Consider the following 23811-nt stretch of genomic DNA (forward strand, 5'->3'; position numbering starts at 1 on the left):
TTTGTTTTCTTTATGTTGAGGTGTAATCCATACTGAAGGCTGTGGTCTTTGATCTTCATCAGTAAGTGCTTCAAGTCTTATTCACTTTCAGCAAGGAAGGTTGTGTCTTCTGCATAACGCAGGCTGTTAATTGAATCTTCCTCCAATACTGATTCCCCGTTCTTCTTCATATAGTTCAGCTTCTCGGATTATTTGCTCAGCATACGGATTGAATAAATATGGTGAAAGAATACAACCTTGAGGCACACCTTTCCTGACTTTAAACCACACAGTATCCCCTTGTTCTGTTCAAACGACTGCCTCTTGGTCTGTGTACAGGTTCCTCGTGGGCACAATTAAGTGTTCTGGAATTCCCATTCTTCACAATGTTATCCATAATTTGTCAGGATTCACACAGTCGAGTGCCTTTGCATAGTCAATAAAACACAGGTAAACATCTTTCTGGTATTCTCTGCTCTCAGGCAAGATCCATCTGACATCAGCAATGATATCCTTTGTTCCATATCCTCTTCTGAATGTGGTATAAAGTAAGATAATTAGGATAAAGCAGCACAAAATATGTTAAATGGGAAAAAATCAATGAAAACCAATAACTATAAATTGAAATATTTAGAATTCTATCAAATATCAAAAATAGAATTTTTTTTCTGTTCTGTCATCACTAAAGGTGGCCCAACAGCAACCACAGCATGTTTGCCCGCTACCAACACTAAATATTACCTACTTCGCTCCGGGTTTGGACTCTTATTACTTTGGAATGGAAAAATGATTCTTAAGAGGATACTTAACTCCAATTTTTTAGGTACGTAAAAATCAGGATGCCTCTGAAATATGTGTTGTTGCCATAGAGTAAGAAGATTTTTAAAATATCAGAGGCAGTTGAAAAAGAACAAAGAAACCAGATTAAATGAGGTAACAATGGCCAAGTTTTAACAATTTGAACATCCTATAATTATTTCAATTAATGAAATAAATTGTTTATGAAAGCCCATTGGTCCGTATGAAACTCAGAAGATAAAAGTTGAAATAAAGTGCACAGAGGTAGTTATACTGTAAAAGGAGGGTGGATAACAGAAATTCATATATGTGAGTATTTATTTCTCCTATTAAATACACATCTGTTTTCAAAATATAGATATGCACTTATTTGTTTAAGTGAAAGTAAAGAGAACTGGTACAGGGAATAATGAGCAAACCAAATAATCCTCAGCATCATTTGACCTGGTGGATTTTCCCCAGAAATATAAGGAAGCATCTTTGAACAACTTTCTTCACTTGACTTCCAGAACTCTCCACATACTTGGGATTTTCCTTTGGTTTTATTCTCTGCTCTTTTTCAGTCTTTTTCTGGCTGGCTGTCTTCTTCTCAAATTCTAAATGTTAAAATACTCCTGGGCTGGGCCTTTTGCCTTCTTATCTCCATCCACATTCATTCTATAGATTATTTTATCCAAATGCCATGACTTGAAATACCAGGTCTATGTTGATAACTCCCAAATTGCTATTTCAATTATTCACTTCTCCTATGAACTCCAGACTCATACTCCCACATGCCAAGTGGCCATTACCCCTTAGAGGTCTAACAGGAAGTCCCAAATTTATAAAGATAAAAACTCTTTTTCTCTTTCCAGTCTTGTTTTTCCCGCCTTTCTCATCTCTGTAAACGGTATCAACATTCACCCTGTTGCCCAAAGGCAGACCCTTGACTCTTCTCTTTCCCTTAATCCTCACCTGTCATCCATTAGTAAATTCAGATGGCTCTAACCATCAGAACTTACTAAGGGGATCCAGCTACTTGTCCAGCTTTGTCAGCCACCATTCCAGGGCCACCACTGTCTCTTCCTGATTGGTCTCCCCAGTTTCATCCTCTCCCTCTTCAGCAGTCTCATCTCTGCACAGCAGCCTAATTAGATTATATAACTCCTCTGACCTCCAAATGATTTCTTACCCAAATGGTTAACATGCTTGCTTGTTAACCAAAAGGTTGAAGTTTCATATCCATCCAGAGGTGCCACAAAAGAAAGGCCTGGGATCTACTTCAGAAAATCAGTCATTGAAAACCCTATGGAGCACAGTTCTACTCTGACACACATGGGTTTTCATGAGTCACAGTTGACTCGACAGTAACTGGTTTCCTTTATCTTCACCATGGCCTATGATCTGGCCCTTGCTTCCATCTCCAGTCTTGTTCCTACCACTCTGCCAGTCACTTTCTTGGCAGCAGCATCAGGGCTTCGTCTTGTTTCTGGAAGAGACTGTATTAGTTTCCTATTGCTGCTGTAAAAAAATTACTGCAAAATTAGTGGCTTAAAGCAACATGAACTTATTGTCTTAAAGTCTGGAAGTTCTAAAATCAGAGTCAGCAGGGCTGTGCTCCCTCTGGAGGCTCTAAGGGAGATACTTTGCCTTTTCCAGCTTCTGGGGGCCACATGCATTCCTCGGCTCATAGCCCCTTCCTCGCATTATTCGGACCTCTGCTTCTTCATCACATCTCCTTCTCTGACTCTTCTGCTCCCCTTTTCCCATATACACACCCTTGTGATTACATTGGGCCCACCTGGATAATCCAGGATAATTGCTCCACCTCAAGACCCTTAATTTAATCAAATTTGTAAAGTCCCTTTTGCCATGTAAAGTAACATATTTATAGGTTCTGGAAATTAAGATGTGACATCTTTGTGAGGGACATTATTCTGTCTACCACACTGGCCTACTTCATTTCTACCTAAGAACTTCAGAGCCTCTTGTACCCTCCCCAACAATTTGCATAACTTTCTCCCTCACTTCTTTAAGTCTTCCTTCAATTGTTTATTCTGTGAGGCTGTCTCCAACCTATTGTCCTAAACTGCTCCTCTTGCTTCCATCACTCTCTTTCCATTTACACCAAAATATTTATTGAATGTCTTTCTGCCCTACCCTATAATGCAAGCATTATTAGGGCAAGGACTCTGTTGGTCTGTACACCACTATATTACCAAAATTTAAAACAATGTCTGGCACAGGGTATGTGCTCAGTAGATATCATTTTATTGAATGAATATATGAAAAACAGAAACCAATTCAAGAGTAGGAAGGACTGAGCACCACCAGTGGTCACGCATGATAGTCAGGTAAAGAGCAGGGAATTGTATGCAGAGCCACATTAGCATAAGCAGTTACACCAAATAACCAAGGAAACAAAGGGGTTCAGCAGTATGATTTGAGATGATGAATTAGTTCTCAAAAGAGAGGTAATTTCAGAGATCTGATACTAGAATTTCTAGGAAATAAAACTTCTAGGTGGACTAATAATTATAATGATACCCACTAGTAAAATATATGTTATTAAAAATAGTGCTAATAGAATAGTGTCAAAGAAATAGGTTGTATAATAGAACCAAGGGAAATTTAAAGAATACATAATTCTAAGAAGGGGGAGACATCAGGCTGTAAATTGATAAAACTTTTGGGAAAGGCATAAATCTAAAAATATTAGTGATACAGTAAGAGAATTTTAACTACCAAAAGATAACTACCAGCTCAAACTTGAAATACCTTAGCAAAGAAACCAAGTCCTCTGCCCTAACCAAAAATCAGTAACTCACTAACCTAATTTTGAAATCTCTCCTGGCCTAAGGAAATGCTCTTCTTCTTGATCTGCCAGTATTACCAAAGTCTTGAAAAGGTATCATAGTATTTCTACAACTTGAAGAAGATGATATATTAGCTATTAGTATAACCCACAAAAGCCATAAGAATATGTAGATAGAGAAATGAGGTAAACCCATGATGTTTATATTTTAGAATAGATTTAAATAGAAGTGAGATAATTTTTCAATAATTGTGTTTGTGTGTGTTCCATGTCTTCCTTACAGGTGTTTAAAGCATTCAAAATAATCCAAATGTTATTTGTAATTGTAGTATCAATTAAGTAATGTTATTTTAGAGTCAATGCTTAAATGTTTAAAAAGTTGGTTTTCAAAGTTTTATTAGATATATTGGTTTAATAAATTCAGCACCAAATAAAGTGTAAATAAAAAACCAGACCACACCTGTTGAGTCAAGTTGATTCTGACTCATAGTGACCCTATAGGACAGAATAGAACTGCCTCAAAGGGTTTCCAAGGTGCTGCTGGTGGATTTGAACTGCTAACCTTTTGGTTAGCAGCTGAGCTCTTAACCACTGTGCCACCAGGGCTCCAAAGTGTAAATAGTAGTGTGTATTTTTTAACATGCCCCCAAGATGCCTCACTTATGAGATCATCTATTTCAGGAACATTAACACCTGTTCCAAGAAATTGTTTCAGTAAGAAATGAGCTAATCCATGGGATGCACTTGGTCAGCTCTGAAGAGCTAAATTCAAAAATGGAAGATAGGCACGAGGCCTCTCATGCCTAATTTTGTCATTTATATTTTTCTACTCAAAAAATAGGACCGAGACTGTAGATCTATACATGACTGCCCACCCAAGTGACTGAATGGCGGTTGCCTCTGGAATCAGAGATGGTGACTGACGGGCAAGGGGTATGAGGGAACTTTCTTGGGTTATGGAGATGTTTTATATCTTGATAGGAGTGTGTGGCACACATGTGGTGGGTATTTTCAAAACTCATCAAATTGTACAATTATGCATTTAACTATATGTAAATTTTACCTCAAGGAGAAAGAAGAATGGAAAACAAATATTGAACTCTGGTTGATAAGTTGGGTTTGCACAGTAAAGCAATTCTCAAACTACTTTTTTTTTTTTTTTTGTGGTCTAAACCTGAGCATAGAGGATCCCTGGTGGTGCAGTGGTTAAAGTAATTGACTTCTAACCAAACAGGTCAGCAGTTCGAACCCATCAGCAGCACCTTGGAAGAAAGATGTAACAGTCAGCTTCCATAAAGATTTACAGCCTTGGAAACCCTATGGGACAGTTCTACTCTGTCCTAGAGGGTCGCTATGAGTTAGAATCAACTTGACGGCAGTGGGTTTGGTTTTGGTTTTTGGAAACCTGAGCCCTGGTGGCACAGTGGTTAAGAGTTTGCTAACCAAAAAGTCAGCAGCTTGAATCCACCAGGTGCTCCTTGGAAACCCTATGGGGCAGTTCTCCTCTTTCCTATAGGGTTGCTATGAGTCAAAATCAACTTGATGGCAACGAGTTACAGAGCATATAAGTAAATATATTGACAGTTGTAAGAACAAGATTTTTCATTGTTGGAGACAGGGGTTATAAATATAGAAGGAGGGAAGACTAGGATGTACCCTGTGTTATATGATTTGATTTGGAAGTATAGTTTTGAATATACATATACACACACGCACACATATATAGTGTAATTTTGAATATATTTATCTATATACATATCTGTCTGTCTATTGAGAGGGTCTAGGAACAAGGATACACTGACAGTAGCAATGAGCATACAACATCTTTTCAAACGTAGAAGGAACTAAGATTAGCTAAATGAAACCTGGGCTCTTGGAGAAAAGGCTAATTCAAGGGCTAAGGCACAGAAAGTACAAGATGAACTTGGAACATCTTTTTTTTTCCAGAAAGTAAAGAGGTGCTCAAAAATGGGGTTACAGCAAGATGGACATAGGTGCAAACTTGAAAGATTTCCCTTTGGCCAACTCTGAGAAAAATTGAGCCAGTTAATAAAGTAAAATCTAATACATGAAATAACCTATTGAATAAAAAAAATCTTTGAGTCTATATTGATATAAAAATCAATGAATGTATAAATAAATGGGTGGTGGTGGGAATTTCTTTCTTACCTATACTATTTATAGAATTCAAACAGAATGATGGAGTTAGAAAATCATTAATAGATACTAAAATGAATGGTTCAAAGTTTGGTGGGGAATGGGATATTTACCTTGTCTTGATGGATCTTCCCACAAATTACTTAACTCAGTGCATGCTCTACAGTAGATAGTTAGTGGAAGAGATGGTAGATACATCTCAATCAAAGACTGGACAAACAGACATCATGTGCCTCCTGGTATTGTGCACTGAGAAGTATCGCTTCAGTGCTAGTCCTGTCCAAAGACATGTAACCTGAATCTAATTCTGAAGAAACCTTAGATAAGTTCAGATGGAAGGACTTCCTACAAATTGACTGGTCTGTATTCTTCAAAAACACTAAAGACAAGAATGACAGATTGAGGGAGTATTTGAGATTAAAGAAGGTTAAAGGGAAACAACTTCAAAATGCAATGCATTGGGTTCCTGTGGCAAACAAATAAGCAAATAAGCCAAGGGCATATTTGGGAAAGTTGACAAAAATGAGTATATACTGTGTATTAGATAATAGTTAATTTTTTAAAACTTAACTAATGCCCACTGATCTCACCCCTTTGGGAGCAAGGGAGAATGAAGAGAACAGGATACAAGGAAAAGATTAGTCTGAAGGACTAATGGACCACAGCTACCAAGGCCTACACCGGACTGAGTCCAGTACAGCTAGATGGTGCCTGGCTACCACCACTGACTGCTCTGACCGGGATCACAACAGAGGGTTCTGGACAGAGCTGGAGAAGGATGTAGAACAAAATTCTAACACAAAAAAACCCACCAGATTTACAGGCCTGACGGAGACTGGAGAAACCCCAAGAGGATGGCCCCTGGACACCCTTTTAGCTCAGTGGTGAAGTCACTCCTGAGGTTCACCATTCAGCCGGGGATTCAACAGCCCCATAAAACAAAACAGGACTAATGAGGCACAGCAGTCCAGGGACAAGGAGTAGAAGGCAGAAGAGGACAGGAAAGCTGGTGAAAGGGCACCCAAGGTTGAGTAGGGATAGTGTTGACATGTAGTGGGGTTCTTAACCATTGTCATAGGACAATATGTGTGCTAACTGTTTAATGAGAAACTATTTTGTTCTATAAACCTTCATCTAAAGTGAGAATAGCAGCACAACTGGAAGAACGTAATTGATGTCACTGAATTGTACATGTAGCAATTTTTGAAATGGTGTATCTTTGGCTATGTATATTTTCACCAAAATAAGAAAAGGTCCTCCAAGGCCGAGAAGGGAGCATATTGACATGTTGCGGGGTTGTTAACCAATGTCATAAAACAATATGTGTACTGACTGTTTAATGAGAAAATATTTGTTCTGTAAACCTTTACCTAAAGTACAGTAAAAAAAAAAATTAAGAAAAAAAAACTTACCTAATGTTACATTTCCGTGACTTAATGATTATATAGAAACTAATCCTGTTTCTTAAAAAAAAAATACATGGAAGTATTTATAAAAATAAAAGGGCACAATATCTAACATACTATCAAATCGTTCAGAAAAATATGTCTCCAGATATGGAGAGAAAGAGAATAATAAAGCATACAGTATAAAATGTAAACACAGGGTGAATCTGGCTGAAGGTATACAGGAGTTTGCTGAACTATTCTTGCAATTTTTCTGCTTGTTTGAAATTATATCAGTACAAAAAGTTTAGAAAAGAAATGTATTGAATGTCTACTGTGTAAGACTTGGACTCTCTTTCATGGAACTTTTCTGGGAAGGTCCATCAGCACAATAAAATTTGTATTGCAACTACCCTAGGAGGTAGATATCCTTATAATCACGCTACAGATGAGGAGACTAAAGCCCAGAGATACTTACCTCTCTTGTCTGTAATCGCACATTTATCAGTAGCATGTTGTTACTAGTTGTTAGTTGCCATTGAGTCAGCTCAAACTCCTGGTGACCTTATGTATAAGAGAATGGAATGTTGCTTGGTTCTGTGCTATCTTAAATGATCCTTGCTATATCTGAGTCCATTGTTTCAGCCACTTTATCAATCCTTCTCACTGAGGTCCTCTCTCACCTTTGCCAATGCTCCACTTTACCAACCACCATGTCTTTTTCTAGCAATTGGCTTTTCCTGATGACGTGTCCAAAGTAAGCTAACCAAAGTCTCACCATCCTCACTTCTAAGGAGCATTCTGGTTGTATTTCTTCTAAGACTAATTTGTTCATTATTCTAGCAGTCCATGTTATATTCAATATTCTTCACCAACACCGTAGTTCAAATGCAGGTCAGTAGCATAGATAGAATCAAAACCCCATCCTCTGGTCCAAAGTTAGTCTTTCTCTTTAGATTATAGCAAAGTTGGCCCATAACCTTCCAAAACTCTTTTAAGGCTGGACAAGAAGATAGGTCAGGGAGAGAGGAAGAGAACTGGCACTGGTCTATTTAGGATCATCCAAGAGTACTGAGGCTGAGTGATGGAAATGGAAGTGTTAACAATAAGAAAGTGGACAGGAGAAGAGCTCTCCAGTTTAGCGGTCTTCACCACCTGCAGGTGAAAACATCTGGAAGAGGTTTACATTGAGGGCAAGTCATTGTGTCATGTGATTTCAATACGTTGCTTTATGTGTATTATTTTTATTAGGAAATTAAGCCTTTCACTCTACAACTAGGGTTTTGAAATGTCAAATAAAGAATATTAGCATATTGATAAATTTTTTTGGTAAAATTATCTAAAATAATATCCAAAGCCTTCTTGCTTTGTTAGAGACATGAGATATAAAGCAAGAAAACTCTTGGCACCTAGAAAAGAAATACTGCCATTGAAGACGGTAAGAAAAGTAAAATGCAAGGTTGGAGACAGTGAAGATAATATTGAGTTCATCCCAATTGTGTTACAGCTTATCTTTGTTTGCTTGTGTTCAAGTTGAAACCGTGTGAAAGGACATTTTACTTCCTGTATGACTGAACATGTGTTTATATATTAGAACAACTGCTGTTCTATTTTTTGGTATATTTGTGGTTTGAAGAGCTATAATATTGGCATCATTGACCTGTGCTAAGTACACCCTTAAAGTAGATCATTGGTAGATGTCACTAATATTACTGCAAGCCTGGATGACATTTAGAAAGCAAGTGTTCTGCAAGAACATCAAACAGAGGAATTTACCAAATCCAAGGTTTAACAGGAGGTTGCTAACTTACCAAGACTCACATATGTGCAACAAGAAATGCTGAATCTTTAGCTAAAAATACCCTTTATTTGTTATACAGTTAGGATCTAGATATTACCCACTTGTAACATGCCTGAGGCAGGGAGCATTATGAAGACAAAGGTTAAAGTCAGGATAGGCAGGGGATAGGAATATTGATTGTTAGAGACATTTCTTATGGCATGGTTGGACATATTAAAATATAATTATCAGGAGGCAGCAAAGTCAAGAAGGTGCAATTTACATATGGAAGAGATTGTAGTTTAGGCACCTAATACAGGGCTCAGTTCATAAATCAGAGAGAACTTTAGATGTAGATCTGGATAGCTCCTTTGGAGACCAGCTAGTTGGCCAACCTGAGATTTGACCGAGTGTCCTCATTCTCTGGGTTCCTAGGATTATGCATTTGAGTCTACCCTGTCTCTGGTGTGATGGTTATTCAGGCACATGCTCAGTCCATTAGGGATCATTCTTCCTGACCCCCTTTAACTCCCCCCAAAACCTTCCACGACCCTCTGTGTCAGATAATATGTCTTCATCTACTCAAGAACGTTCAATTTCTGTGTTGATGGGGAGAGTTAACACTTTTAACCTGATTAACCATTGCTACTGCTTCCATGCCTGAGCACACATGGGTTCCTTCCACAGGGACTCTGACGACCAGCTATGGAGGGGCTCATCGTACTCCTCACAAGTAGGTTCAATCTCTGGAGGCCTCTCCTACTTATTAAGGGTAGAAACCCTAAGTCAGGGCTTACAAGTCCCTTATGAGGAAGCTGCACTTTTTTCCAGGGCTTCGAACCAGTTATTTTTCAGTTCAGTTCCCTGGTGAGAATTTGCTTCTCATAAGAGTCACCAGGGTATCTTGTTAAAATGTAGATTCTGATTCAGTAAATCTGGGGTAGAAATGCAAGTTCTCAGCAGGGAGTCGAACCGGAAAATAAGTGGTTCAAAGCCCTGCTTTTTCCTGACCTATTTCAAAACTGCTGGAACCAAGAGCTGCCTTCCCCCATGCAGAAGTACAGAATTACCATATTTGGGGCCCAGAATGATTGATTTTCTCCTCCTTTTGTCTTTCTCCCGTTTATCCACTCTATTCCTTCCTGTGGTACTGCTTTAAATCTGAAAACCAAACCCGTTATCATCTAGACAATTCCAACTCATAGTGACCCTATAGGACAGAGTAGAACTGCCCCACAGGGTTTGTAAGGAGTGGCTGGTGGATTCGAACTGCTGACCTTTTAGTTGGCAGCCAAACACTTAACCACTGAGCCATCAGGGGTGGTACTGCTTTAGGAATAGCTATTTCTAGAGGGTGAAGATATACTCTTTGTTTAGAATTCAACCTGGATTTTCTCATACTAATTATGTTACAAAAAAAGAGTTTGATACGGTGGATATTAGTCTTAAATTTTAGTTACAGGAAATATCAAACTAGATCTGACTTCAGGACTAAGTTTTGTTTTGTTTTTTTTAAATCCTAGTTCATAACAAAGTGCTTACTCATGAACTTCTAAAAGTAAAATATATTTCTAACTTGAGGGCTACCTGTACATGCTTTTTGATATTGACACTTTGCTGACAATAAATTTTGGCCTAATTGAATGATGTTGCTGCTGTGTGCTGTTAAGTGGATTCTGACTCATAGTGACCCTATAGTATGTAATAGAACTGCCCCAGAGAGTTTCCTAGAGTTTATGGAGGAGCCCTGGTGGCACAGCAGTTAAAGTGCTTAGCTGCTAAGCAAAAGGTCAAGGTTGGAACCCACCAGCCACTATGTGGGAGAAAGATGTGGTGATCTGCTTCCATAAAGATTTCAGCCTTGGAAACCCTATGGGGCAATTCTACTCAGTCCCACATAGGGTCACTACGAGTCAAAATCCATTCCGGGGCATGGGTTTGCTTTTGGTTTGAATCTTTTACGGGAGCAGATCGCCAGGTCTTTTTCTCCCAAAGAACCACTGGTGAGTTCAAACCTCTGACCTTTCAGTTAACAGTTGAGTACTTTAACCATTGCACCACCAGGGCTCCTTTTAATTGAATGATAACCAGTACAATTTATAGATAAAATACTAATTTCACACCCTTAAATGCTTACCTTGTAAGTAAGTTTTAAAAGAATTCAATTTTTATGTATGTGGAAAGTATAATACTTGATGAAAATCTCTAATGAAAGTTCGTAATGATTTAAAAGTTTATCATGTTATGATCAGTAGGAGCATTTCTCTGGTAGGGTGGTTTTGTAAGGCTGCGTGACGCACGCATGCTCAACCATGTCTGCTCTGGTGACGTGGCTTGAGAAGAGACCCTGGGACTCACCCGTACACGCAGTGCGCGGCGGACACCAGCCAGTCGCTGCTGACCAGAGATGCACCACAGAGCAGCCGGCCATTATAATACAGAGCAGCCAGCCAGGGCCAGGCCCCTTCCTCGGCATCATTTCCTCCAACAATCTTTTGGCTGACTTCTTGGGCCACCAGTTTTTTCCCACATGCTGGCAATAACATTGACAAAAAAACAGCATACATTTTATTTTGGTGAGTTTCTTCTAATCATGAAAATTGAGTGGATCACTAAACAATAACTTCAGGTAACATAAATACTCTGTTCAGAGTTTGAAGACTTGGAAGAGAACATGACAAAATATTTACTTACTTTTATGGTTACACTGCAACTGAATCAATGAATCCTGCAAACACTTTTTACTGTAAGAAAAGAACAAGATATTTCAAAAATTGGGAACTTAAACATTTTAAAGCAAAGTACTGCATGCAATCCTATTAGCAAAATTGACTTTGTAACATAAATATCATATATGAAAATTCAGAAAGACTGAAACACAGCAGAAAAAGCCTGGTGTAAAAGTCAGACATGAGTTTGCATCCTCTCCCAATTACTCTTTGCGTGATTTTTGGATAAGTGGCTCAGTACCACTGAGATGCTTTTCTGATTCATGAAGTGGGAGTAATAGTACTTACCTTATTGGAATTTTGTGAAAATAATACGTAACGCAAGTATTATTGTGTCTTACCCACAATCACGCTTGATAAATGATAGCTCTTGTTATTTCACTTGAGCCAACCTTGGATTTCATCATTATATAATACAGAATATGCCCCTGTTATTGCTAATCTGACAACTATGCAGTGCGCTCTACCGCGGACCCGGCTGTGGGCTTGATTCAGGGAATTCAAAGATGATCAAAATCACAGCTGTTGGTTTCATGGGAGACGGACATGTACCCAGGCAAATACAAAAACACAGTGTAAGTATAAATGATTTTAAAACTCACCATCCATTTAAAAATTTGGACACCAAATTTTTCAAAAGCCAAGCATTCCATTTTAAGCAAAAATTTAAATAAAAATTCCTTTAAAATGTGTTTTACTCAGTAACCACTAGAGATCAGTATAACATAAGGAATTAAATTACTTTCCCACACTCCTTCCTAAAACAGTCCCTGGTCGCTTTAAATGCACACACATATGACTTTAATGGTTTATGTTTATCTATTTACCTACATCTAATTGTGCATATTGTTTAGGTGCTTGAAATTTTAGGGAAAAACAAAATAAAATAAAAAAAAAAAACCAGTCCTAATGATACACGTGAGATTATGAATAGAATCAAAGCAATTCAGAGTTTCTGGAACACATATAATAAGATCTATCTGAAATCAGATACCTACCTATTATATGTTTGACATACCATTTAAAATAGTGGATAATTTGAAATATAAGGAAAACTACTTACACTTTATTAGTAGTCAATGTGCATGTATATATTTTTATCCCTCTAGATGTACACCTCTTTAAAGTGTTCAAAAGCAAAGATGTCACCTTGAAGACTAAAGTGTGCCTGACCCAAGTCATGGTGTTTTCAATTGCCCAATATGCATTCGAAAACTGGACAATGAATAAGGAAGACCGAAGAAGAATTGACGCCTTTGAATTGTGGTGTTGGTGAAGAATGTTGAATACACCATGGACTGCCAAAAGAGTGAACAAATCTATCTTGGAAGAAGTACAGCCAGCATGCTCCTTAGAAGAAAGGATGGTGAGACTATGTCTCACATACTTTGGACATGTTCTCTGGAGGTACCAGTCTCTGGAGAAGGAAATCATGGTTGGTAAAGCAGAGGGTCAGCGAAAAAGAGGAAGACCCTCAACAAGATGGATTGACACAGTGGCTGCAACAATGGGCTCAAGCCTAACAGCGATTGTGAGAATGGTGCAGGATTGGGAAGTGTTTTGTTCTGTTGTCATAGGGTTGCTACTAGTCAGAACCAACTTGATGGCACCTGACAACAACAGCAACAGATATATACCTACTCCTCACTTATTGACTATCTTGTTATCCAATGTTTCACATTTACAACAATAGTAAAAAACTACTATCTGACTATTTTGCGCATTACTGATGTACGTCTGGCAATAACAAATGCTGAAGTGTGAGGTGAGAATAATGCTGGCTATGATTATAAGGTTATATGTCAACTTGGCTGGGCCATAGCTCAGTAGTTTGGCAGCTATGTAATGATGTAGTTATCCTCCATTTTGTGATCTGGTGTGATCATCCTCCATTTTCACATAGTGCTTATTTTTGCATAATGACCTGGTCTTTGGAACCTAACTATGTCAATAAGTCAGGAGGGGTGTAGATATATCAATATGACTTCATAACTTCCCAAAGAAGAAGCCTCAATTAACTCCTTTTCTATTATCCCCTTGTAGTTGAGAGATGAAGTAGTAATTTTCTGGATGTGTCCTAGTGTGCTGTGAAGTTTCATCCAGTCTCCTTCCATATCTATAGTACTCATCAGTGAAAATCCATGTTCAAAATGGTTCTTCTTTCTGAGGCATTTTCAATTGTCTTAGAAAGATTAAGCAATGCTTAACACTCTGTGCTATGTATAAATATGATGAAAAGTGTTAACACATTTGAGAATATATATTTTTAGCAAGCACAGAAAAGTTTCAGGTTAACTTAATAGTTAACCAGGAAATTACACTGAACTTGGTGCCTCTGTCTCCATGCAGTTTGGTTATTCAAAATTTTTATGCATGAACACACACAAGTAGTAGTGTCTCAGTGTAAAGGACTAAGAGAAATAAATTGTTTAAGCTCTGCTTGGAATGAGCAGTGAATCCCCACTTTGTCCCAGTATATTTAGTGAAACTGGTGTGAAGTAGAATTACTGTCCCAACCTTTGGTTCTGGAGTCAGAACCAGGTAAGCCCCACCCCCCTACACAGGAAGAAAGACAGTGCCATGACCCTGTATCTTTCTCTCAGCCCAGTGGGGTAACACTGTCATATAAGTGAATGCATTGTTATCTACCATATTAACAAAAGGAACTAATTCTCTCCCAATGTATGCCCAATAGCATGGCCTTTATTCTTATTGAAAAGGTCATGTTTTTCCCTTCTTTCCCCCAGCAGAATTGCTACTTGAAGTGAGCTACTGCTGTGGGGAACTTAGAAGGTGGTGCATTGGAGTGCTAAGCTTAGCAGGTTTTGGAGTCACAAAGTCTTGGGTTAGAATCTCAGCACTGCCTACTAGTTTTGTGAACTTGTGCAAGTCATTATTAACACTGAGCCTCTTGTTTTCTCATTTTATCCTCACAGTGGAACAGAAGTACTTAAGTCATACAGCTTTTGCATGGATTGAAAATAACCTATTGGTTATTGGAAAAAAAATTGGATATATTCCTACCACTGTGTCTATCACATAATAGGTATTCAATAAAGTATTCTGATAGGCAGTTTATATCCTGTGTCTAGCCCTGTGTTTATAACATAATGTTGATCAATAAATATTCAGTCAAATTTCCATTGATGTCTATGACTACTACTGAAGTGGTCCAAAGACTTGGCAAAAAAGGGAGTCCAGTGCCAACAGCTGCATGAATTGTTTAAAAAAAAAAAAAACCCTCAAAAACCCATTGCTGTCGAGTCGATTCAGACTCATAGTGACCCTATAGGACAGAGCAGAACTGCCCCATAAGGTTTCTAAGGAGCAGCTGGTGGGTTTGAACTGTCAACCTTTTGGTTAGCAGCCGTAGCTCTTACCCACTATGCCACCAGGGTTTCCAAATTGTATAACATATCCAGTTATATCGGGTCAAATTGCTGACATTACTTTGGGCAGCCTTTTCCCGGGGGCAGGAAAGGGTAGCCTGAGTCTTGCGTTCACCTCACAATAAAGGAGGAAGAAATGGGGATATAGGTCAGTAGATTTTCAGAGTTGGAAGAATCATCAGGGGAATCATCTTCCCTGACATCCTCTTTCTTTACTTACTTTTATCACAACCACGAGTGCTGAGGGTATTTTCAAAAGCACCTGTTTTCATGGGTTAATAAGCATAATAATCTCTGCAAAAACTAACTAACCAACCAACGAACCAACTGAAAAAATGTATGTATGTCTGATTTTCTGCCAACCCAGTATAAAGTGGCTAATCAAGGAAGAGATTAAGGGCATTTAATTAGCTGGCTCCTTGGTGTAATAAAAGGCTGAAGTTAACTATGGAAGTGCTGTCTCTTTCAGATAACATGAACTTACATATTATAGTGACATCAATGTAAGATGATCCTGGCATTTTGTTGATGAGCATGGAAAACCAAGTTCTGCTCTGAAACATGCATATAATTAAGACAAACGTTTTGAAAAATTTTCCTTACTGATTCTTAAATGTCTACAGGATATAAATAGAAGAAATCTTCAACGTACAAGCTGCTTCAAGATCTCTAACGTTAATTTAAATTTAGACATGTTCTCTAGAATGAAAATCTGGACACCTGCTTTCTCGCTTGGAGGTGCTTTGCTTCTTCCCCAGTAACGCTAGTAGTATCAGTCAATGCACAAGCAAATAGTCCTGTAAGGCATTCAACTGCAAACACAGTGCTTCGACCGCTACTGAAAATACTCTTTGCCAATGTGTTTTACTGCTCTAGCTCAGGGAAATGGTAACTTTTTACCAATAGCTGAATAATTATATAATTTCTTTTATTCACTACTAAGTATGTTGTACAAAATACTACACGCTAACGCCCCAGCAATGGCATCTTAAATCCTCACCGCTAGTTATGGCTTTTTGTTGTTACTTTCTCCAAACCACAGCTGCCCTTTAACGATACTGTAAAATTCAGGAACCAGTTTCAACAAAAAATACCATTAGTGCCAAAACAGGAGAAATGACATAATCTAAGCTAAAACTAGTCTTTGAATACAGGAAGGGCACTGCTTTTTAAAACCTTAGTAAAGACTGTAAAAATCAACCTAATATTAAAAAGCAAAAGAGATTATGTGGGCATAACCAGAAGTCTGGATTTCTTCATTTAACATTCACATTATATTTGCTGAAATAGAGCAAAGCAGAGAAAATAGTATCATTATAGGTTTTCCCTCTTCTCTTTCAATTGATACATAATTTGTGTTGGTCTCCTTAGTATGATCAACATTGGACCAATTTTTTCCAAGTCTCATAATTTCTTTCCATGTGATTTCATTCCTTATGAATCCGGGGATAAGGGTAAATAATGGTATAGAATTAAAATTTTTTGAAACAGTATTAGTTTGCTAGACTGTTACATATACAATATCCCATTTAACCTTCCTATCATGCCTATGGGAGTCCTGGTGGCATAGTGGTTAAGCGTTCGGCTGCTAACCAAAAGGTCGGCAGTTCCAATCCACCAGCCGCTCCTTGGAAAACATATGGGGCAGATCTACTCTGTCCTATAGGGTCACTATGAGTTGAAATCAACTGGATGGCAATGAGTTTTTTTTTTTTTTTTTTTTTTGGTTATGATGTCTATGAGGGTTAGGCAGTATTATAGACGGGATTAGTTAGATACTGTTAGAGATGATTTGAAGATTTTTATTTTTTTACAGTTGCTCATGGTGACCCCATGTGTAGAATAGAGCTGCTTCATAGGCTTTTCAAAGTTGTGAACTTTTGTAAGCAGATAACCAGGCCGGTCTTCCTAGGCTACTCTGGGTGGGTTTGAACTGTCAAACTTTCAGTTAGTAGTTGAGAACTTAACTGTTTGCACCATCCAACTACTCCACCATTTGATGAATAAAATGAGTCAAATAGCTGTCAATATTACATGGCCAATATATGGTAGTATTCAAATCCGACTGGCTTCAAAATCGATCTTCTTTTCAGTCTATGAACAAGTAGCCCAAGAACAGATTTTAGTACCCACCTAGGTGTTAGTATTAGGCTACCATTAGGTGCTGTATTCAATTTTACAAATGGTCCATCTCCAGTAGACAAGATTGGCATGGAAGAGTTCTCACTCCTAGGGAAAAACACACACAGATCAAAAGAAAAAATAAAAACTCTTCAGTCATTTATTGTTGTGGACATTAAAATAAATTATGGAATTCCATACAAAGAAACTAACAATATAAAATCTCAGTTGGTTTACTATCTAAAAGATGGTGGAAAAAAAACAAAACAAAACACCCAAACTCACTACTATTGAGTTGATTCCAACTCATAGTGATCCCATAGGGTTTCCAGGGCTGTAAATCTTTATGGAAACAGACTGCCACTTCTTTTTCCTGCAGAGCCGCTGCTGGTGGTTTCGAACTGCTGACCTTTCGGTTAGTAGTTGATCGCTTTGCCCACGGCACCACCAGGGCTCAGGTCTATAGAATTACCCATAATGCCGTGAAATGTAATTGTTATTATTGGATATTACCTCTCGTCCTTGATTGCATGCTTAGATATTATTTTACAAAGTTAAAAATCAGTGCACATATTGTTTTGGTGTCTGATTTTTCATTTGACATTTCTATGTTTTCCAGTAGTTTCCATAAAGATCACTTTTAATGACAACATTTCAGAGAGTTGCTGCACCATAATTTATTATGCCCTTCTCCTGTTGTGTGTAATTCTTTTTGAAAAATGCATGGTGCTTAAGAACAATGTAGCAAAAAGAGATCTTTAGTGTTTACCTTTCAAAATGTTGCTTTGTTCTTGATATTTCCATCAATGCAAAGCAGCATAAGCCCTAACTTAAAGCCAGAAGCCATGTGACCACTCTGAAAAGGAGTATGTAGCCTAGATCTGCAAGGGTCAGATAGTGAGCCAGAACTGGGTGGAAAAAGAGATATTTTCCCGTGACAAATGGCATTCAAGCCCCTGGACTTCCTTTTCCCTGAAAACATATTTACTTTATAATTTTGCTTTCAGCTATATACCTTCATTGAAGATTTCATAGAGTCAGGAAATGTCCAACACCTTTTTCTTCCCTAGGCTCTGCTGGAGACTTTTAGCTTCTCAATTCCTAATCTTGTTTCTTGTCTTTTATTTATTTCAGACTTTAATCTTCCTATAAAAATATACCTTCAGTCTGGAAAAATTCTGATTCATGCTTTCTTCCACTGGTTATCAAGGAGATGATGGGGTTTCTATTTTTGGACTACACCTGCTTGTGATGGGGCCACCCACTGCCCCTCCAGAAGAAGGCCCAATGTTTTCCCCAGACAGTGGCCAACTCCAACTCTTTTCTATCTGGGTAAGGATGTAGTTGTTATATCAATAAAAGGAAAAACACCAGGCGGAGGGTGGCTCCTCTCTCTTTCAAGTGAGACAACCCCTTTAGTAAACTGGAAGAGAGTCCGTTACCTTTCACCCACTGAACAGACAGTTAGAGTAATGGAGGCTATACTTAATGTCCCAGAACTTAGCATTTTGCACTTAGATTTTATAAACAGAAAAAGTAACTCAAATACCCAAAGCAATGTCCGTTCCTTTAATAAAAGCCAAAATGGATTTACTAAAGGAAAGATGAGTGTTGTTGTTAGAGATTAAGATATTTACCCCATGTGAGCAGAAGAATCATCTTATTTAAATATTCATGTAAAATTTATTTGCTATAATTTAGAAAACTAACCAAAACAAGCATAACAATTTCAAAGGGCAGCAAGGATGAAGAAGGTCAGAAATACTCTAGGTCAAGAAGGACTTCACCAACTGAGATCATTCTACTTAAGGACTCACATTCAGACAGAATGCAGATCAAAACAGATCTTAAAAGCCATCGCCACTGAGTCAATTCCAACTCATATTGACCCTATAGAACAGGATAGAACTGCCCCATAGGGTTTCCAAGGAACGGCTGGTGGATTCAAACTGCCAACCTTTTGGTTAGCAGCCGTAGCTCTTAACCATTGCTCTACCAGGGCACCAAACAGATCTTAGAGGGCCTCAAATTTTATCATTTGTGCAGCTTCTGGTAGAATTCATTGTACCACACATTCCTTTTAAAAATATTAAGGACTGCCTATCCAATTTGAAGAGACATTTCTACAGGCTCCAGAAATACCATTGGAATTGGAATTGGTTTATTAGTGCATATCTTTGCTTCAAGGGCAAAGGTGGTGGGTCATAGTTACTCTCCATTTTCTCTTTTAGATATCTTTCTTCTTTTTACCTTTGCTTGTATTCTTAGCATCCTATTTATGCTGAATGCCTGTTATGTGTTAGACATTTTTCTAGGTAGTTTTCTAGGTCCCTAACTCCATGAACTTTTTCCATAGTCCAGGGATTCTCAAACTGTGTTCTCTGGACCAGCAGCATCAGCCTCCCAAGGAATGTATTAGAAAGGCAAATTTCCCATCTCCACCCTAGATGAACCAAATTAGAGACTCCAGGCATGGGGCCCAGGGATCTGTGTTTTAACAAGTTCTCCAGGAGATTCTGATGCATGTTACAGACTGTGAACCACCACCCAAACCCCAAACCCACTGCCATCGAGTTGATTTCAACTCATAGTAACCCTGTAGGACAGAGTAGAACTGCCCCATAGGATTTTGAAGGCTGTAAATCTTTACAGAAGCAGACTGCCACATCTTTCTCCCACAAAGTGGATGGTAGCTTTGAACTGCCAGCCACTCAGTTAGCAGCCAAGCACTTTAACCATTGTGCCACCAGGGCTCCTCTGGGAACCATAGTGGTAGCCAAATACAACATCTACTTCTGCTTGCTAAGGGCTTTTCTTTTTTACTTCTGAAGTGACTTACAGTTGCCTGATAAGTAATCTGTGTTAAGACACACATTACTAAATAGAGGAATATCTTGAAAGGTAATGCATTCAAATGTATTTTAGATATGTGGATTTTAGACTCTTCAATTATCTCTAGCTGTCCCCTTTTTCTTTCCCTTGGATATGTCTCTTAAGACCCCTGAAGGGATGCGTTAATTTCTTGGGAAATTCAAAATGAAATCTGGACAAAGATTAAATTGAATAATTTTAAATTTATTTATAAATCAGTTTTCTTGATGGTCTTGGCAGCTAATTTTTTTTTTTTTAACATTTGCCTATTCTAGAAGAAAGGAAGACTAGAGGTAAAGCTTTAAGAATAAAGGATATTCAGAGCCAGAGCCAAGATGGCAGAGTAGTCAGACGTTTCCAGTGGTCCTTCTTACAATGAAGACCAGAAAAAACAAGTGAATTTATTATATATGACAATCTAGGAACCCTGAACAGCAAAGGCAAAGTTGAGAATCATACTGAGTGGCAGGGGGAGGGAGAGATGGTTCAGAAGCAGCAAGGAGTTGCCAGACCTGACCAGACGGGAGCTGGTGCCCTGTGGGCCAGATAGGCTGGCATGTGTGATGAGGCAAGCAATGGTGTTTGGGACACATTTTCCACATTGGGGGAGACCGAGCATCGAAGAGTCTGATCAGGCCTCCAGAGCCAGTGAAAAGTGGCACTCAATCAGCAAAAGATTAGTACATGTGTTTAACCTACCATGAGGATCAAAAAACACCCCATCTGGGAAGAACCTCTCTCCCATTTACCTGCTCCCTCCACACTCTGCATGGTCCATGTCCAGCTTCAGTGATTGCTGCTGCATCCCCTGGGCCAGAAGTAGGACCCATCAAGTGCCCTGAGCCATTCTCCTCGCCTTGGAGAGGTAACAAATTAACAAACAGGAAAAAATAATCTACCAGCTCTCCTAAGCCGGGAGCTCAGGGCAGGCACAGCTCCTTTGCTTAGGCAGAGGCATAAGGGGTCCACAGACTTGGAATGCCTCTCACCCCTGCATAGACCTGTATGGGCCCATTTCAACAGCATAGGCCCTCATTAGCACAGTACAACAAGGTATATACCTGAAGCCTAACTCCACTGTATCAGCTATATGGTGGAGTGGAAGGTTTGTGACATTTGACACTGCTCTGCCCATTAAGCAGGGTCCTCACCTACCTACATTAGAGGCCTAAGGACTGGTGGCTTCACCCATGCCACCTAGCCACCTGGGACAGGGGTCCAAGAATAAGTGGTGCCTCCTAGTCTTTACAGCCAACAGCACTGGGTGCCCGTAGTCAGCTGTAAAACCCACCCACCTATGCACTCTAGGGAACAGGGACACGCTTTCCTCCCAGACACTCAGGGGCAGCCATCAACCCCCTGCCTTAGTGCGTGACGCCTTATGGCAGCCAGATACCTGTGCCTACTCCAATCACCCCTGCCCATCTAGGACTGTTGGTTAGAGCCTGCACCACGTACTTGGTGACTGACTACCTGGACATCTTAGCTGAACCCATACAAGAAAAGTAAATGGACTCCTGGGCTCACATACCTAGTAACAGGTCTAACCACCTGGTGATAAGACGTTAGAGCTTCAAAGGCGCCAATAATCAAACTAGCTCACATGAGCAGCCTATTTGGGCATATCAAAACAAAACAAAACAAGAAGCTAGGACACAATAAGCAAACATAAAATAAATAAATATAATAACTTATGATGGCTCAGAGACAACAGTCAATATCAAATCACATAAAGAGGCAGACCATGATGGCTTCAACAAGTTCCCAAAATAAAGAATCAAGAAATTTTCCAGAGGAAGAGAACTTCTTGGAATTATCGGAGGTAGAATACAAAAGATTAATATACAGAACCCTTCAAGAGATCAAGAAGGAGATCAGGCAAAACGCAGACAAGCCAAGGAACATGTAGACAAAGCAATAGAGAAACTTAAGAAGATTAGAGAAGAGCACAATGACAGATTTAACAGGCTGCAAGAATTCATAGAGAGAGAGCAAACAGAAATCCAGAAGATTAACAGTAAAATTTCAGAATTAGACAACTCAATAGAGAGTCATAGGAGCAGAACTGAGGCAATGGAAGTCAGAATTAATGAGATTGAAGATAAAGCACTTGACACCAACTTATTTGAGGAAAAATCAGATAAAAGAATTTAAATAAATGAAGAAATCCCAAGAATTATGTGGGACTCTATCAAGAGGAATGACCTACAAGTGATTGGAGTACCAGAACAGGCAGGGGATAACAGAAAATAACAGAGAGAATTGTTGAAGATTTGTTGGTAGAAAACTTCCCTGATATTGTGAAAGATGACAAGATATCTATACAAGATGCTTATCGAACCCCACACAAAGTAGATCCCAAAGAAAGTCACCAAGACATATTATAATCAAACTTGCCAAAATCAAAGATAAAGAGAGAATTTTAAGAGCAGCTAAGGATAAACGAAAAGTCATCCACACAGGAGAGTTAATAAGACTAAGCTGGGACTACTCAGCAGAAACCATGCAGGCAAGAAGGCAATGGGATCATATATACATATATATATATATATATAGCCTTGAAGGAAAAAAATTGCCAGCCAAGAATTATATATCCAGCAAAACTGTCTCTCAAATATGATGGCAAAATTAGGGCATTTCCAGATAAATAGAAGTTTAGGGAATTTGTAATAACCAAACCAAAATTACAAGAAATAAGGAAGGGAGTCCTCCAGTCAGAAAATCAGTAACATCAGATAACAACCCAAGGCTAGAACACAGGACAGAGCAACCAGATATAAACCTAGATAGGGAAGTCACAAGAAGAAATCAAAGGTGAAACCCTGAAAACAGGGAAACAGAGAGGTCAATATGTAAAAGATGACAACATTAAAACAAAAAAAGAGGGACTAAAAAATGTAGTCACAGATCTTTCATACGGAGAGGAAATAAAGGTGATATAAAGAAATAAAAGGTTGGTTTAAACTTAGAAAAATAGGGGTAAATATTAAGATAACCTCAAAGGAAACTAACAATCTTACACATCAAAATAAAAAACAAGAATAACATAAAGACTCAGCAAATACAAAATTAACAGCAATGAAAAAGATGAAAAGAAAATACATAAAGAAAAACAACTCAGCACAGAAAATTAAGTGGAACAAAAAAACTTGTCAACAACACAAAAAAAGACATCAAAATGACAGCACTAAAAACATACCTATCAATAATTATGCTGAATGTAAATGCACTAAATACACCAATAAAGAAAGTGGCAGAATAGATTAAAAAAAACACGGTCCATCTATATGCTGCCTACAAGAGACATACCTTAGACTTAAAGACACAAACAAACTTAAACTCAAAGGATGGAAATAAATATATCAAGCAAACAACAATCAAAAAAGAGCAGGAGTGGCAATATTAATCTCTGATAAAATAGACTTTAAAGTAAAATCCACCACAAGGGATAAGGAAGGATGCTATATAACGATTAAAAGGTCAATAAATCAGGAGGATATAACCATAATAAATATTTACACACCCAACAACAGGGCTCCAAAATACATAAAACAAACTCTAACAGCATTGAAAAGAGAGATAGACCGCTCCACAATAATAGAAGGAGACTTTAACACACCACTTCCGGTGGAGGACAGAACATCTAGAAAGAAGCTCAATAAAAACACGGAAGATTTAAATGCCACAATCAGCCAACTTGATCTCATAGATGTATACCAAACAGTCCACCCAACAGCAGCCAAGTATACTTTCTTTTCCAATGCACATGGAACATTCTTCAGAATAGACCACATATTGGGCCATAAAG

General features: G+C 38.5%; 1 protein-coding gene across 2 annotated transcripts in view; it reads right to left on the bottom strand.

Moving 5' to 3' along the window:
* TMPRSS15 (transmembrane serine protease 15) overlaps positions 1 to 23811 on the bottom strand; it is a 145425-nt gene that overhangs the window by 15226 nt on the left and 106388 nt on the right. For both annotated transcript variants that reach the window (XM_004371353.2, XM_004371352.2), the window contains exons 19-21: positions 17145 to 17240; positions 11588 to 11637; positions 11252 to 11426 (exon numbers count right to left, since the gene is read on the bottom strand). In XM_004371353.2, coding sequence (XP_004371410.1) covers positions 11252 to 11426; positions 11588 to 11637; positions 17145 to 17240 — 321 coding nt within the window. The remainder of the gene's footprint in view (positions 1 to 11251; positions 11427 to 11587; positions 11638 to 17144; positions 17241 to 23811) is intronic.

This window comes from Trichechus manatus, unplaced genomic scaffold (genome assembly GCF_000243295.1).
Source record: "Trichechus manatus latirostris isolate Lorelei unplaced genomic scaffold, TriManLat1.0 scaffold00012, whole genome shotgun sequence".
NCBI classification, from domain to species: domain Eukaryota; kingdom Metazoa; phylum Chordata; class Mammalia; order Sirenia; family Trichechidae; genus Trichechus; species Trichechus manatus.